The sequence below is a fragment of the Thrips palmi genome, unplaced genomic scaffold, assembly GCF_012932325.1.
Source record: "Thrips palmi isolate BJ-2018 unplaced genomic scaffold, TpBJ-2018v1 HiC_scaffold_11, whole genome shotgun sequence".
NCBI classification, from domain to species: domain Eukaryota; kingdom Metazoa; phylum Arthropoda; class Insecta; order Thysanoptera; family Thripidae; genus Thrips; species Thrips palmi.
In genome coordinates, this window is record NW_023144622.1 from 1,231,203 (window position 1) to 1,247,211 (window position 16,009).

The 16,009-nt window shown below is 59.0% G+C and overlaps 1 protein-coding gene and 1 non-coding gene across 2 annotated transcripts; one reads left to right on the forward strand and one right to left on the reverse strand.

Annotated features, from left to right (window-relative positions):
* Positions 1-5,580: 5,580 nt before the first annotated feature.
* On the reverse strand, positions 5,581-15,639 carry LOC117639561 (long-chain fatty acid transport protein 4-like). The gene is made up of 12 exons (XM_034375355.1): positions 15,335-15,639; positions 12,212-12,362; positions 11,452-11,689; positions 10,575-10,797; positions 10,105-10,306; positions 8,790-8,982; positions 8,388-8,534; positions 7,968-8,105; positions 7,825-7,891; positions 7,302-7,392; positions 6,705-6,896; positions 5,581-6,270 (listed from the first exon to the last, which is right to left on the reverse strand). Exons 1-12 carry the CDS (start codon positions 15,532-15,534, stop codon positions 6,157-6,159), a joined length of 1,956 nt encoding a protein of 651 aa, XP_034231246.1. The 5' UTR covers positions 15,535-15,639; the 3' UTR covers positions 5,581-6,156.
* On the forward strand, positions 14,788-14,859 carry Trnad-guc. Its single transcript has one exon. It is a non-coding gene; the product is annotated as a tRNA-Asp (tRNA).
* Positions 15,640-16,009: the final 370 nt, after the last annotated feature.

Sequence of the window (16,009 nt, forward strand, 5' to 3'; positions counted from 1 at the left end):
CCCCGCCTTCCCTCTACTTCCCTCCCGCTCCCGCGAGCTTCGGCCAGTCGCCGCCGCTCGCCGCGGCGCTAGTGTGCGGCGGACTGACGACATGGGTACCAACCGGTCAAGCGGATTCGGCCGGACGCGGGTTCGTCTCCCAGAGGACCCCGACCGCCGCGGTGTTCCCCCGGAACCCTGGATAAACTGGCAACTCGGTCCGAGTATGTTTCCGTTCTCGTCGCCCTCGTCTCGCGAAGGCGCGGCCCGTCGCGTCCGCGGCGCGATCGCATTTCGAATCTCCCGCCGTTGGCAGCAGTGCGGCGCGCAACGCCACGCGCACGCGCGCCAACGGTCCTCTGTGTGTCACTGTGTGTGTGCGTGAGCGAGAGAGTGTGAGTAGCACGCGCAAGCGGCCGCCACTATTGCTACAGTTCATTGATAAGTAACTGCATACAGCTAGGCCACGCGTTCGGCCTGCGCGCAGACACGTCAGCTTAGCGCGGCGACCTGGCGGCCTCAGTCGGTTGACCTGTCAAAAGGGGTCCAGCCTCATGGCAGCACACTGACTCCGCGCCGAGCTTTCATCACCCTGTCTCCCTCGCACTCGTGGGGGGTCCCCTTGGAGTGCGAGAGAGACAGAGCGACGAAGCAATGTGCGGGATCGTTAACGACTGGTTTATGCTCCAAGTCAGCACCAGCGCATCATCCATATGGCCACCAACGCACAGCGGGCCAGAAGACCGGTGGGGGCGGCCGAAATTCTAGACGCGTTTTGAGCTGCACAGTCGCTAAATGGAACTCGAACCGAACGTGTGACCCCACCAAAGGATTGCTCTCCGAACGAGGAATCTGTTGATAGGGTCACAGTCACACGTTCGGTTTGAGTCTTGTAGCGACACTGAAGCTCAAAACGCGTCTAGACTTTTGGCCGCTACACCGGTCTTCTGGCCCACTGCGCAGCGCGCGCTCAAAAATATAGTGTGGAGCCCCGTGCTCTTTATTTTGTAGTGCGCGCACACACATACAGCCGTGCGCGCGCATGCACACACACACACATGAGTGCGAATGTCAAGCCGTTGCGCCATGGTCCACTGAACTCTGCAATAACGCGTTGCTAACGCCGTGCTAACGCTGCGCCGTGTGTGTCCACGCCACGCCTCGCCAACGGGCTGGCTACTTGTGAGTCGGTCAGTGCTTTATAGTCTACACCACAACCAAACCGGCCGCCACCGCCGACCGATTCACGCAGCGACTTTAACTCTGGGACGACAAAAAATAAACGACGAGACGGACCGAACGACGGATTGGAAACCGTTTTCGTTTTCGCAGTGTGCAATAACGCACAGACGCGGCTCCAAAGTTTCACTAAGGGTAGGGTACGAAGTAGTACATTTTGCCTATTTGCGGGGACGAAGTTGTACATTTTACCTATTATTAACAGGGACAAAGTAGTACATTTTGCCTATTTACAGGGACGAAGTAAAACATTTTGCCTATTTACAGGGGCGAAGAAGTACATTTTGCCGATTTACAGGGACGAAGTAGTACATTTTGCCTATTTACAGGGACGAAGTAGTACATTTTGCCTATTTACAGGGACGAAGTAGTACATTTTGCCTACCCTCCAGGCGGCCTCTCTGGCACCTAAGGGAGAGGTAATTACCCCTCTTACCCCAAGGGCGGATCCACGGACGGGTTCAGGGGGCGGGGGGGCGATGTCACGAAAGTTGCCTACCTACAGGGGCAAAGTGGGCCTTGTTGCCTACCTTCCAGGCGGCTTCGCCCCCTTCAGGGGGGAGCGACCCCCCCCCCCCCCCCCCGGATCCGCGCCTGTGTTACCCTCCCGTTGGACCCGCGCCTGATCACGCATCACGCTGGCTTCACACAGTTCAAAGTCGTGCGGCGTCACATGTGTTGGCCAAGTGCGAGAGTGCGGAGTGCGGCGAGACAAGCGGGACAAGCGGCGCGGCTCGCAGCACGCGTCCCCCACGATTCGTGAATCGTTGCGTTTCGAAACATCACTCATTCGCGCACACGTATGTGCTACTGTCTGCGGGCTCTGCGGTGGGCGGGCCGAGGCGGCCGGCGGTCTCTCTCGCACTCGCAGGGCGTTGCCGTGTGGGTGCGAGAGAGACAGAGCGACGAAAGCGCTGTTCGGAATCAGTCTGCCGGGGCCGGGACGGGCCGGGATCGCACGGCGGGGTCAACGTTGTCAAAGCAGAGCGCGCGGGGCCGTGCCGTGCCGCACAGTGGGCCAGAAGACCGGTGGAGGCGGCCAAAACTCTAGACGCGTTTTGAGCTCCAGAGTCGCTAAACAGGCCTCAAACCGAACGTGTGACCCCACCTATGGATTGCTCTCCGAGCGAGGAATCCATTGGTGGGGTCACACGCTCGGTTCGAGGCCTGTTTAGCGACTCTGGAGCTCAAAACGCGTCTAGAGTTTTGGCCGCCTCCACCGGTCTTCTGGCCCACTGTGTGCCGGGCCGCCGGGCCGTGCGGTGTGGGGATCGTGCTCGTGCTCGTGGCGAAGAGCACCGTGCTGGCGGTGAGGTGGCGCCCCGCCTCCGAGGCGCCGCCGTGCGCCGCGAAGCAGCGACGCAGCCAGGTAATTGCAGTCATCACCGCGAGCTCGCGGTTCGGCTTAGGGACGTTTGGCGCGGCACCACAATCCCAGCCGTTTAACTTAGTTTGTATGAGGTGGCTGGCACCTCGTCGCCACCTCATCAGCAGACTGATTCCGAGGGTCGTTTTCGTCACCGTCTCTCTCGCACACTCCAGGGACGACCTGAGTGCGAGAGAGACAGAGCGACGAAAACGAGTCTTGGAATCAGTCTGCATGCCATGCAGCCTCCCCGTCGTGCTGTCTCTCTCGCTCTCGCGGCGCGGCCCGCAGGGGTGCGACAGAAACAGCGAGACTGCCGCACAGTGGGCCAGAAGACCGGTGGAGGCGGCCAAAACTCCAGACGCGTTTTGAGCTTCAGAGTCGCCACACAGGACTCAAACCGAACTGTGACCCCATCAATGGATTCCTCGCTCGGAGAGCAATCCATTGGTGGGGTCACACGTTCGGTTCGAGTCTCATTCAGCAACTGCGCAGCACAAAACGCGTTTAGAGTTTTGGCCGCCTCCACCGGTCTTCTGGCCCACTGTGCGCCGGCCTGATAAAGGGAGGGGCGGTAATTGAGAGTCGCGCGATATCGGACAAAGTATGAAGCGCCTGGCAACATTGTTGGCATCGCATGCCGCGGCCGGTCGCTGAACCGAAAGCCCAAGGCGGAGCCCAAGGCGGACAAATATTGGACGGAAAGGCTTCTGTCGCGCCCTTCGCCCGTCGCGGGCCTCTGCAATGTGAACGTGAACTTGCGCCATGTCGCGTCCAATGACCCAACTCCAATCCAAGTGTGTGGACATCAGAGAAATTCCTCAGAATCAAGACTCAGGAACAGGAGGTTGCCGACGTACTGTTTACAGATCCAGAAGAGGGCAAAAGGACAATAGCCCCCCCCCCCCACGCCCCTGGATAGCCGCCGGAAAGGTAGGCAAGAGCATGTAGTCACACAATCTCCGCCACTGTGTGGCCGCCGATTGCCGAATTACCTTGCGGTAGGTCCCGTGCACTAAGTTGCAACTGCGCTGGCGGCCTCGGTCTCCGTCTCTGTCTGCAATCCCGTGACCTCTACACTCTTCCAGCAAGCCGTCGACTGGGACCCCGGCGGCCCGCATCTAGATTTTCCCCCGGGCCAGGGACTCCCCGCGCCACCCTGCGCCACTCCGCCAGGGAAAATCATTCAATCGCCTTATCGGCGGTAATTTTCCTCGCGAGATAGCCGCGCGGTGCGTTGCACAAGGTGGCGGTGTGATGACACACCGATCCGCACGGCACGGCACTGGTAGCGCGCTGCCGCTGGGCCGGCCGGCACGGGCCACGCCGGAAGCGAAGAGAGCCCCCGTCTCAGTGCGCAATTGAGTGCAATCGACGAAAACACCACAGATAAAGAGAAAGTATCTCGGTCGCATGGTGTGCGCTGCGCGGCGCTGCGCGTCGGCACGGCACGTCGGCACAGGGCGGAGTTAGTTATTTGTCTCAGCTCGGGATGTTTACAGCCAGACGAAGACGGCCTCTTTGTCGTCAGGATGGCGCCTGGGCACAGTGGCCCAGAAGGCCGGTGGAGGCGGCCAAAACCCTAGACGCGTTTTGAGCTCCAGGGCCGCTAAATGGGACTCGAACCGAACGTGTGACCCCACCCATGGATTCCTCGTTCGAAGAGCTATCCATTGGTGGGGTCACACGTTTGGTTTGAGTCCCATTTAGCGACTCTGGAGCTCAAAACGCGTCTAGAGTTTTGGCCGCCTACACCGGTCATCTGGCCCACTGTGTTGGCGGGGTTGCAGGCCGCAGGGCCGTGTCGCCCAAGGGACAAGGGGCCGCCGCACGCCGCCGACGGGGACGCGACCTCTGTCCCGTGATTACCCCAGCGGGCCCACTCCGAACAGTCGCTCTGTCTCTCTCGCACCCAGGGGGCGTCCGGTGTGGGTGCGAGAGAGACAGAGCGACGCACTGCTCGCGGCATGCGGCCCCCCGACATCGCCGGCAGACATCCGGCGGAGGAGCCGATGCATTGTTAGGGCTCGAGCGACGACGTGCTGCCTGCCACGGGCCCACCACGCCGCGGCCGCCGCGGCCACCGACCAGCATCACCACCGCGACGTCGACGGCGGCGAGGGCATGGCGAGGGCTCGGACTTCCCCCGCCAATCAGATTCGTGCATGACGACAGCGCACAGCGCGTTTCAGCATAGAAGCGCGTGTGTTGCCGTGCGGTTGCACTCCATTGCACGTCGAGATACTAATCGAGTCAACGCCCCGCACGCTGTACGCGTGTCCTACATGCCAACAATGGGGGCGTGGTGCACGTGGTGCACTTGGTGCGCCGGACCGGCGCAGCCGAGGCCGAGCAGGACTCGATCAAGGCCGTGAACGCCGAGGGAAGGCCCCGCCTCACAGTGGGCCAAAAGACCGGTGGAGGTGGTCGAAACCCCGGGCGCGTTTTGAGCTCCAGAGTCGCTAAACGGGACTCGAACCGAACGTGTGACGCCAGTGCCCCCGAGCCGAATTCCATGCCCGGTCACACGGTAGGTTCAATTCCTGTTTAGCGACTCTGGAGCTCAAAACGCGTCTAGAGTTTTGGCCGCCTTCACCGGCTGGCCCACTGTGCGCCTCGACTACAGCCTGCTCGCTCTCTCTCTCTCTCCCTCTCTCTCTCTCTCTCTCTCTCTCTCTCTCTCTCTCTCTCTCTCTCTCTCTCTCGCACTCACGGGGACATGTGGCTTCTCGAACTCGTATCGGTGCGAATAGGAATGTAAGACACGCTTCGTAACACTTTGTGCCTCGTGCCGTTTTCCTCGGGCGGTGTGCTGCCCCATTTTCCTCCCCGTCGGGACTTCCCCGATGGGACTTCCCCGATAAAGGTGACACGAGCCACCAGCGACCGTCGAAAACACGCACACTGCCAGAGCCTCTACACCCTAGATCCTCTTTTTCAACGAAGTGTGTCTGTCTGTCTGTCGGGGAGTTTTTAAGCATGAAAAAGACACTGTATTCAAATGAAGCTGTTAAAACAAGTAAAAAGAAATATTTTATTACGTTAGCGTATACGTCTTGCGAGGTACATACCTAATGCTTTGTTTTTCAAGAGAAACTCACATGTCTGCACATTTGGCAATGATTTTACGGCAAGATGTAGAAAGAAATGGGGCTTCGTTTTGTTGTACTCCCACTTTTCATCGAAATTTTGACAAAAAGTATGTATTTCTCCAACGAGAAACCAATCACAACACATTTACACAATTAAATTAACAATATTGTGTATAATACATTCGTTGTGGCGACTCTAATTCATGAAAACATTACAAACAAAAGAAACTTTTATTTTCCACAAATAAGGACAGTCCTATCACACATTTGATATGCCCGAGCTGACTTCCCACCCCGCCCCTCCCACTTAAAAACTACCACTGCGACTTAGTTTTATGGCATGAGGACTATCCCACACTCAGCGCAAACATTTTGTGAACAATCTTCATGTCAGTATCACATACGACTCCCTCCTCAAACAGGCGTCTCTCTCTTGACAGTCTTCTCTAAAAAGTGGGTTCTTTAGGAAAAGTAGTTGTATCACAGGCGAATCTGTCCGGTCTGAAGACTTTGGAATTCCTGGGCAGTGAAAGGAATGTAAGTTTTGCCGCTCCTGATGTAAAGCGGGTCCTTCACTACATTCAGATCATAAGCCTGAAAAAGAAACAAATTTTTTAAAACAAAAAAGTTTTTGATCAATTTTAGGTGTTGCTTTTAAAAAAATATATTTATTTGACACTCGAAAAATAGGTGGCCAGCGGACATAACAGCGCATATGCTATGGGGGAACGAATGGAACATACTCTAGAGAAACTGAAGAGAGTGCATGGCATGCTCCTACAGGGAGTCAACCACAAAGCACACTCAAAGCATGCTTGGCAAGCACGCTCCTGTGCTGCGTCACTATTATATGGACTCATATCAACGAAAAGGCACGCTTTCATCATAGAGAGTGCTTGCAAGCATGCTCCTAGGAAGAGCGTGCTTTGTGGTTGACTCCTTGGGGGAGCATGCCATGCACTCTCTTCAGTTTCTAGAGTGCGCTGTTGTGTGCGGTGGCCGGTCAAAAGTGATTCGTGTTGACGTACCTCCTTCTGCAGGACGTACTTCTTGATCTTGTACGTGCCCGTCATCTCCAGGGCGGCCACCTTCCTGAGGAACACGGGCCGGGCGTAGGAGGGCAGCATCTTGTCGACGCCCTGGGCGAGCCCCTCGATGCTCACGGTGTCGTCGGGGTCGGCGAAGGCGGCCATGCCCACTCGACCCTCGGCATTGGGCACCTGCGATAGCGCAAACAACGACACACTGTCACCACCACGGGCACAATTTTCCTTTTGGCGGAGGTTATGCTTCGTCACGCCGTTCCTGGCAGGGCCTGGCACTCATGGCAGATTAGGGAGCAGGTGCCCCGCGAAGATAGTGGACGCCAAACAAGCTGTTGCAAAAGTTCGACAGACGCGCGACAGCGTGACGATGCGATTTCACGTTAGTAACTTATACGGTGAGTATTTCAAATTTTTGTCACCAACTGGAAACAGTTTTGTGCATTACCAAATCTGGTGTCAAAAAAGTAACCAGACTGGATACAAAAAAATTTCCAAAAATTTTGGTGTATTTATGTTAATTTAGATTTTTTTGTTTGTTTATTTGAGGGTATTTTTTTTTGTCTGCTTGTCGCTACTAACCTCCACGCCGTACACGGTGACGTCGCGCAGCCCCAGGACGGCGCCGACGGCCGCCTCCACCTCGGCGGTCGCGATGTTCTCGCCCTTCCACCTGACAAACAAAAAACAGAGAGCGTCACGTCACGTGTGGACTTCCTGGCAGGTGCAGCAGGCGCGGGCCCCCAGGAGGGGGCGGGAGTAATAGGGGTAATCATCCCCTCTTTGGGTTCTACCCCGCCTGGTAAGTATGCAAAAAGCATACTGCTTTGCCCCTGCACACCAAAAAAAAGCCGGTTCTGGAACCAAGACAATTAAATCTAACGATTTTACTTGAATGTTTCACGGAAATTCACTCATTGGAGGTCAATAATTTTTATTTAAATGTTTCAAGGAAATTCACTCATTGGAAGTCAATAATTTTGTAGGTTCTGGAAACGGCTTTTAAGGGTGTGTCGGCACAACGCAATTCTTTACGCCCCTCCTGACGCAAACCCTGGATCCGCCCCTGAGGGCCCCGAGGGGGCCTCGAGGGCCATCGTCCCACCTGTACGTCTCCCCCGTCCGGTCCTTGAAGTACATGTAGCCCAGCTCGTCCATCACCAGGATATCGCCTGCAACGCCAACGGTGCGTAATTAGAGCATGACTCACTCTCGAGGTGCTCGACCCATTGGTCAGCAAAAACGCACCGGTGAGGAAATACTTGTCCCCCTTGACGAAGACGTCCTCGATGACCTTCTTCTTGGAGGCTTCCTTGTCGACGTAGCCGTGGAACTCCCGCGTCGGGTCCCTGTTGCTGATCAGTCCGATGAACATGCCCGGCTCATCTGAGCAACAAAAATAAAAAGAGATAATTGATTTTAACAGACAGTGTCGGTTGTTATTGATGTTAGATAGTGCTTGAGGTTAGGCAATAGTATCGAGTGCGGATCCAGGGCGAAAATGGGGAAGGAGAAAGGACCATTGCCTCCCAGTGACCCTCAGAAAACTGTCTGCAAGGTATTATAGGCAAAACGAAACGCTTTGCACCTGTGGCAGGCGAACTCTTTGCCCCCCCCCCCCCCCGGGGGCCGGCTCTGGATCCGCCACTGCACCCCTCAGTGACTCACCAACGCCGCACCGGTCGCAGAGTCCCCGCTCGTTACGGATGATCTCGCCGGTCTCCAGGTTGGTCTTGATGATGGCGACGGGGTAGATGGACTGCGGCAGCGACTGGGGCAGGAAGCCCACCGCGCCGACGGTGTTGTCCAAGTTCACTGCGGAGCGCCACGAAACGGAGAAGTAAGTAAACAAACCATACCGCACAGTGGGCCAGAAGACCGGCGGAGCCGGTCAAAATCCCGGGCGCGCTTTGAGCACCAGAGTCGGGACTCGAACCGAACGTGTGACCCCACCAATGGATTGCTCTCCGAACGAGGAATCCATTGGTGGGGTCGCACGTTCGATCCGAGTCCCCCGAAGCGACTCTGGAGCTCAAAACGCGTCTTTGGCCGCCGCCGATGATGACTGACCGATGTTGGCGTTGCCCTCCGTGGCGCCGTACAGCTCCACCACGTTGGGGATGTTGAAGCGCTCCATGAAGGTCCTCCAGATGGTGGGGCGCATGCCGTTGCCCAGCATCAGGCGGACGCCGTGCTCGCGGTCCGACGGCCGCGGGGGCACCGCCAGCACGTAGCGGCACATCTCGCCGATGTACTGCGCCACCTGTCGAGGGTTCGAATCCCGTCAGAGTCCTGCTCATTTTGACTTTTTGTTGCGTTTTTGCACTGTTTTGTGTATTTGAGAAGATGAAGGGTGCTCTGCGGGGGAAGCTATGAACCGATTTAGTGCTCCAAAATGCGTTCCATTGCGCTGTAGTACGCAACGACACAAGTCCCATCACGCGTGCAAATATCGAAATTCGTGGTGAAATGAGCCTCCCTAGAGTTCCGAAAATTTCAGCCACTGCCAGTGCACTGCGTTCGAGTGCTTCGGATCGGACTTCTCAGTGGCAGTGTGGCAGTCAGCACTTTTCCCCGCTTTGCGGACTCGCGCGGCGCGCGGCCCCCCGCGGCCCCGGTTCCCCGAAATTGGCGGGCCTTTGCCTGCCTTCGTCTTTGCCAGGGAGATAAGGGCCTCGGAGTTGCGCAGGGACCCGCAGGGACCCGCAGGGTGTAGGCGCGGGGCATCTACACTAGCGGGAAGGCAAATTACCCGGATCAGCAGCATGGCAGCGCCATGGCAGCACCAGGCAGCACCACAGCGCGCTTTGCGCAACCCGCCCAGATGACGCGTCGCCCTGTCCCTCGCGCACTCACTCTGTCAGTCTGGTTCTGTCTTTTTTAGAAGCATTTTCTGTAAGCAAACATGATATTTCGTATTTTCCCCGAGTATTATTTTGGCGATTGCTCGTATCTTTCAATTCATTATTTTAAGGAAATACCAAGTATTTTGTTTGCTGACAGCATCTGCTCAGCCAAAAAAGACACTTCGACTCTGTGACTAGGCAACACGAGCTGAGCCCACCCCCTCAGGCCCGGCCGGCCTGAGTCCGCCACTGGGCGTCCCGCACAGGTGCGAGAGGGACAGAGCAGCGGTTCGCGGTGGGCCAGAAGACCGGTCAAGGCGGTCAAAATCCCGGACGCTAAATGGGACTCGGACCGAACGTGTGACCCCACCAATGGATTGCCGTCCCGAACGTGGATCCTTTGGTGGGGTCACACGTTCGGTTCAAGTCCTGTTTAGCGACTCTGGAGCTCAAAACGCGTCTGGAGTTTTGGCCGCCAGCGCTGGTCTCCTGGCCCACCGTGCGCGGAGCCCGCTGCCTGCCCCCAACACCATACTCACCGTGCACTTGTACTTGGCGCAGTCGGGGAAGTAGGCGGAGGCCGAGAACTTGGCGCGGATGACCACCGTCAGCCCCGCGACCAGCGCGCACCCGATGCCCACGTTGCCGCCCGTCGTGTGGTACAGCGGCAGCGGGTTGTAGATGACGTCGCTCTCCTTCAGCTGCAGCGAGTGCACCGCCGCCAGCGTCGCGAACAGGTACCTGCCGATTCAGAGGGGCCGTTTCAGTTGGCTATGCCGACTCACAGTGGGCCAGAAGACCGGCGGAGGCGGCCAAAACTCTACACGCGTTTTGAGCTCCAGAGTCGCTGAATGGGACTCAAACCGAACGTGTGACCCCACCAACGGATTCCTCGTTCCTCCTTTGGAGAGCAATCTATTTGTAGAGTCTCGCGGTAGGTTTGAGTCCCATTTCGCGACTATGATACTAAAAATGCGTCTGGAGTTTTGGCGCTCGTCGCGTCCCTCACCTGGAGTGAGGCAGGATGGCCGCCTTGGGCAGCCCCGTGGTGCCCGACGTGTAGATGTACAGCAGCTTGTCGCGGTAGCCCGGCGGCGTGCAGTCGGGCGCGCTGGCGGCCGCGCCGTCCAGGAGGGGCTGCAGAAGCTCGACGGGGCCGCCCTTGGGGCCCTCGCCGCCCAGCTGGAACAGCCTCAGGGGGGTCTCGAAGTCGCCGCGGACCTCCAGCATGGCTGCAACGGACGGCCAAAGACACGTTGGTCACGAACGGAACAAGTGCGCTCAAGAAAATGAAAAGACTTTGTTGCGGTGATCAACTCTGTTCGATAGCCAGCTGAATTCGATGGGTAGCCACGATCGGACACTTGTACGACATCACCTACACTCTAAACTTGGCACGCCCTGAAACTGGGCGCCTTTGTCGCCCGCTCCACAAGGTGCCCAGAAACTGGGCGACATTTGGCGTCCTAAAACGTAAAGCGGGCGACAAAGGCGCCCAGTTTCTTTTCTAGGCATGCCAATTTGGGGTGTAGCACAGTGGGCCAGAAGACCGGTGGAGGCGGCCAAAACTCTAGACGCGTTTTGATCTCCAGAGTCGCTAAATGGGACTCGAACCGAACGTGTGACCCCACCAATGGATTCCTCGTTCGGAGAGCAATCCATTGGTGGGGTCACACGTTCGGTCCGAGTCCCATTTAGCGACTCTGGAGCTCAAAACGCGTCTAGAGTTTTGGCCGCCTGCGCCGGTCTTCTGGCCCACTGTGTGTAGGCTGGGGTTTGTCGGCATCGTCGTACAAATGGCCGGGAGCCATGAGCAAGGTTTTAGCTGTGGGTATCGCTTTCAGCCTTTCGATCGGAAATGTCAATAAAACTTCGAGTGGACGCACCGTCGGCGAGCTCCGGACTGAAGACCGCGGCGCAGCAGTCGGCCACCTTGACGCTGTGCACGAGCGGCATGCTGCGCAGGTTGTGGTTGACGAAGGCGATGACCACGCCGATCTTGGACAGGCCCAGCCACACGCACACGTACTGCGGGCAGTTGCCCATGAACAGCGCCACCGTGTCGCCCTTCTTGAAGCCCTGCGCGAGGAACGCGTTGGCCACGCGGTTGCTCAGCTCGTCGATCTGCAACAACGCGGACAACACGGTGAGCACTCGGAAAAGAAAAACACGAAAAAAGCGCTGCCGTCGCACAGTGGGCCAGAGGAGGCGGACAAAACCCGAGACGCGTTTTGAGCGCCAGAGTCGCTAAGCAGGCCTCGAACCGAACATGTGGTCCCACCAATGGATTTCTCGTTCGGAGAGCAATCCAATTGGTGGGGTCACACGTTCGGTTAGAGTCCCTTTTACCGACTCTGGAGTTCAAAACGCGTCGAGAGTTTTGTCCGCCTCCACCGGCCTTCTGGCCCACTGTGCGTCGCCTCTGTCTCTCTCGCATGCGTGGAACGACGGGAGCGAGAGAGACAGAGGCGAAGCACTGTTCCGAACCAGGAGGCTGATTCCGACAGTCGTCTTCGTCGCTCTGTCTCTCTCGCACTCGTAGGGCGTGTCGTATGACTGCGAGAGAGACAGAGCGACGAGAACGACTCTCGGAATCAGTCTGCTGCAGCCCGCTACTGGAATAATAAGACACGTTAGTGCACTCACGTCCTTGTAGGTCCACTGCTCGTCGTTGAAGCGCAGCAGCACCCTGTCGGGGTGGCGGCGCGCGCCCTTGCCGAAGATGACGGGCACGGAGTCATTGTTGCGCCGGTACCTGCTAGCCGCCCACTTGATGCACAGGTAGCGGTGCACGAACCTGCAACACGGACGGAACAGCTCACACACTGTGGGGCCGGGCCAACCGATCCCCATTCCCTTTGTACGGACAGTCTGTCCACGCAATGCCAGGCGATCCATTGAGGTCCAGCCTCTCGAGTTCAAGCTCTGGCGGCGCCCGCCGGGTAGGCAGTACTCCGCGCGCCATGTGTAGTGGGGTGCCTACCCGCACGGCGCTCCCGTCGGCGGCCTGGCGCTGGCGGGGCGGGGCGGGGCGGCGCGGGGCGGGGTTCCAGGCGCTCCGGACTCCGGGCACGAAGGCGGGAGTACAGTATCGATTCGCGGAGGCGCCGGCGCACGCGAACCCCCCGAACGGGGAAACGGGTTGCCGCCATTTACATCCCCGGCCATTTCTTGACCTGCGCCCAGCAGGCCTATGTGAGGCGCCCCGTGAGTGCGAGAGAGACAGAGCGACGAAAGCACTGATCGGAATCAGCCTGCTGGAATGGGGGCGACTTCGCCCCCGCCCGAAAGCAACACAGAGGGGAAGGTCTGATGAGTTCTAGAAAGGGAACGACACAGTAAATACTTGGGTTCCTCCCCGTGCCGCTGGCACCCTCTCACCACACGCCGCCTACTTGATGATGCTGTGCATGGACACGGGAAGGCAGAGGATAGAGCCTGGAGGTCGCGCCAAGGACGAACGTGGCGGGGCGTGGCCGGGCGGGGCCGGGCGGGGCGGGGCGGGGCGCGGAGAACAGCTGGACGTATGCGGGGGCGTGCGAAAGGTGTGTGGCGTTGTTCCTGATGGGACTGCCGACTGCCAGGCGATTCAGAAGAGACGCCTCGTCGCTCTGTCTCTGTCGCACTCATAGGGCTCTCCGTGAGGGTGCGGGAGAGACAGAGCGACAAAACCACGTGCTCCGCCCGCTCCGCCACGAGCCCAAATTTGACCGCAGCATGTTGCGGCGTGAGGCGCGACGCGCGAACAGCCTTGGCTAGAACGCTTACAGCGTACCAGCGTCCACGCGAACGCGAGGCCTCTCCATCTCTCGCTTGCTCTCGCTCTCGATCCCTGCCTGCCTGCCATAGGCCATTGGGCAGAAATAGAGGCCTGGACGGGGCGACGCGGCGATGCACTGCCGAGCGAGCCGACCTGACGTCATGGTCATGGCAATGGCAAGGACTCCATGGTCATACTCCATGGTCACGGTCAGGGCCTTACCGCCTTGCCTTCCTGCCTCGGCATCGCCTTCCGTCGCTCTGTCTCTCTCGCATCTATACGGGACGCCCCATGAGTGCGAGAGAGAAGGACCGTCGAGAACGCCTGCTGCCGGCACCGCCACGGCGCGCGACGAGAGGCTCCACGTCCACCTTGAAGCCCTCCGGACCCTTCGCCACCACACTGGGCGGTTTCAATTGGAAGATTGACCGGCCGGCCAGCCGCACTCTTGCTCTATCTCTCTCCCACTCAAGCGGCGTCCCGTGTGGGTGCGAGAGAGACGGAGCGAAGGATCAGCACGCGGCGTGCCATGCAGCCGCGATGGCCGCTCCAGCACGCTCCAGCCTCACGGCCTACAGGGGGCTGACGGGGCTGACACAGCACAGGCGCGGATCAAGGGGGGGAGGACAATTAAGGCACTACTCCCCCCCCCCTATGTGCCTCCTGAAAGGCAGGCAAAAAGCCACACTTTGCCCTTCCCTCGGACCGGCTCTGGATCCGCCACTGGGAGGAGCGGGGCGCAGTGTGCCGGAAGACCGGCGCAGCGGCCAAAACTCTCGACGCGTTTTGAGCTCCAGTCGCTAAATGGGACTCGAACTGAACGTGTGACCCCACCAATGGATTCCTCGTTCGAAGAGCAATCCATTGATTGGTGGGGCCACACGTTCGGTTCGAGACCCATTTAGCGACTCTGGAGCTCAAAACGCGTCTAGAGTTTTGGCCGCCTCCACCGGTCTTCCGGCACACTGTGCGCCGCGGCTCGCTGCACTGTAGAGTCCTACACTGGGGGGCTCTACCTACACTGCAGGACTCTACTGCACTCGTGCAGGAAGTACACCTGGAACCGAGGACCGAGGGGTGGGCGATATTAATCTGGAGATAAACGAAAACCAAAACAAACAGGGCGACGTGGGAGACAAGCCAAGCCGGGAAGGACCAAAGGCGCGCGGTCTGGCAACGCCGCGCGCCCCCCTCTCCACGCGCCGCGGCTCCGCGGCTTCGCGCTTCGCGTGCGGCGCATTGTGGCATGCACGCTCGGGTCCCCCTTCCAACAATCTTCGGTAGGGTCTACCGCTGTCAGGGTAACCGTGATCCCCGCCGAGTCTTTGGGAGAAAACGGAGTTTCGAATTCCACGAAACGGAGACGCTTTTTGCAAGCCAGCGAGAAGGAAAGTCTTCGGTAATGTGACGAAACTGCTGAGACGCGAATTGCAAGCGCAGCGAGAACGTCGCCATACATGAATCTTCGGTAGTAAAGTGGTCAGTATCCCCGCCTGTCACGCGGGAGACCGGGGTTCGATTCCCCGCCGGAGAGTTCTTTTTTCCGGAGCACTTAACACGCAAACGTGCATCACGAGTAACACGTGCAAGACGCTCTCCTGCCCTGCAGGTGTGCGCCGGTCTTAACTCTTTTAACACCTTCGCGTCCGGCTACCTCGGTCAGCTGACTGATGCCGGCCGAGAGCCGCTATCGCTGTCTCTCTCGCACTCAAGGAGCGCGCCGTGCTGGTCCGAGAGAGACAGAGCGAAGACAGCGACTCTCGAAATCTTACTGTCTCCCGACTCCCTGGTGGCCTTTTCACTGCGAAACCCTGCTCGCAGTGTGCTAGCAATGCAATCCGAACGCGAAGGACGCAACGACAGCCATGAGGGCCTTGAGCCCGGCTGGGCTGGTCTCACCGGGACGGTTGCAAGCTGCAAGCCAAAGTGGTGCAACACACTGGGCGACGCACTCGCGAAAACGAAAACCCGCGTGGCTTTCGGGCGCTCTCGTTCTTTTGTGTACTCACGTCAGGTCGCGGGGCAGTGTCCTGCAGACGATGAGTAGGCGGCGGCGGTAGCGCGTGGCCACCACGGCGAGCACGGCGAGGACGATCTGCGTGGACGCGGCGACGGTCGCCGTCCAGCCGAGGAGGTAGTTGACGGCCACCACGGCCACGGCCAGCAGCACGAGGCGGTGCTCGACGGCCAGCGGCGCCAGCGCCTCCATCCTGGGCCTTGCGCGCCTTGCACACTCACACCGTGCTTACGAATCTTGCAGCAACAAAGAGCAACAGGGCGGCGTGGCGGGGCGTGGCGGGGCGTGGCGGGGCTTGCGGCGTAGCGTGGTGCGGGGTCGTGGCGACGCCCCGTTGGCCGAGCTGAGCCCCGCTGCTGCCTGAGCGCTGCCTGAACGCTGCGCCCTGTGGGGCCGTGGGGCCTGCGGCTTGGCCTGCGGCTTGGCCTGCGGCGTGCTCGCGTACTCGGCCTGCTCTTGCTCTGGATGGACGTCAACGTCAACGCGCTGGGCGGCACGGCGCGCTCCTGACTGCGCTGCTCCTGCGCCACGGCTGGCTCCGCGTAGCTCCGCGCGCGCGGCTGCTCTATTGACAACTGTCCCGACCTCCCGACCGTCCCGTTCCCGTCCCGTCCCGTCCGACCCCCCTGCCTTGCCCCGATGCAGCACCAGGCAGCACGCTCAGCTG

Coding starts and splice junctions, on each gene's coding strand:
- LOC117639561 (XM_034375355.1), bottom strand. CDS start 15,534: ATGGAGGCGCTGGCGCCGCTGGCCGTCGAGCACCGCCTCGTGCTGCTG. Junction 10,307..10,574: donor GCCATCCTGCCTCACTCCAG/GTGAGGGACGCG, acceptor CTGAATCGGCAG/GTACCTGTTCGCGACGCTGG. Junction 7,892..7,967: donor GGACAAGTATTTCCTCACCG/GTGCGTTTTTGC, acceptor TTGGCGTTGCAG/GCGATATCCTGGTGATGGAC.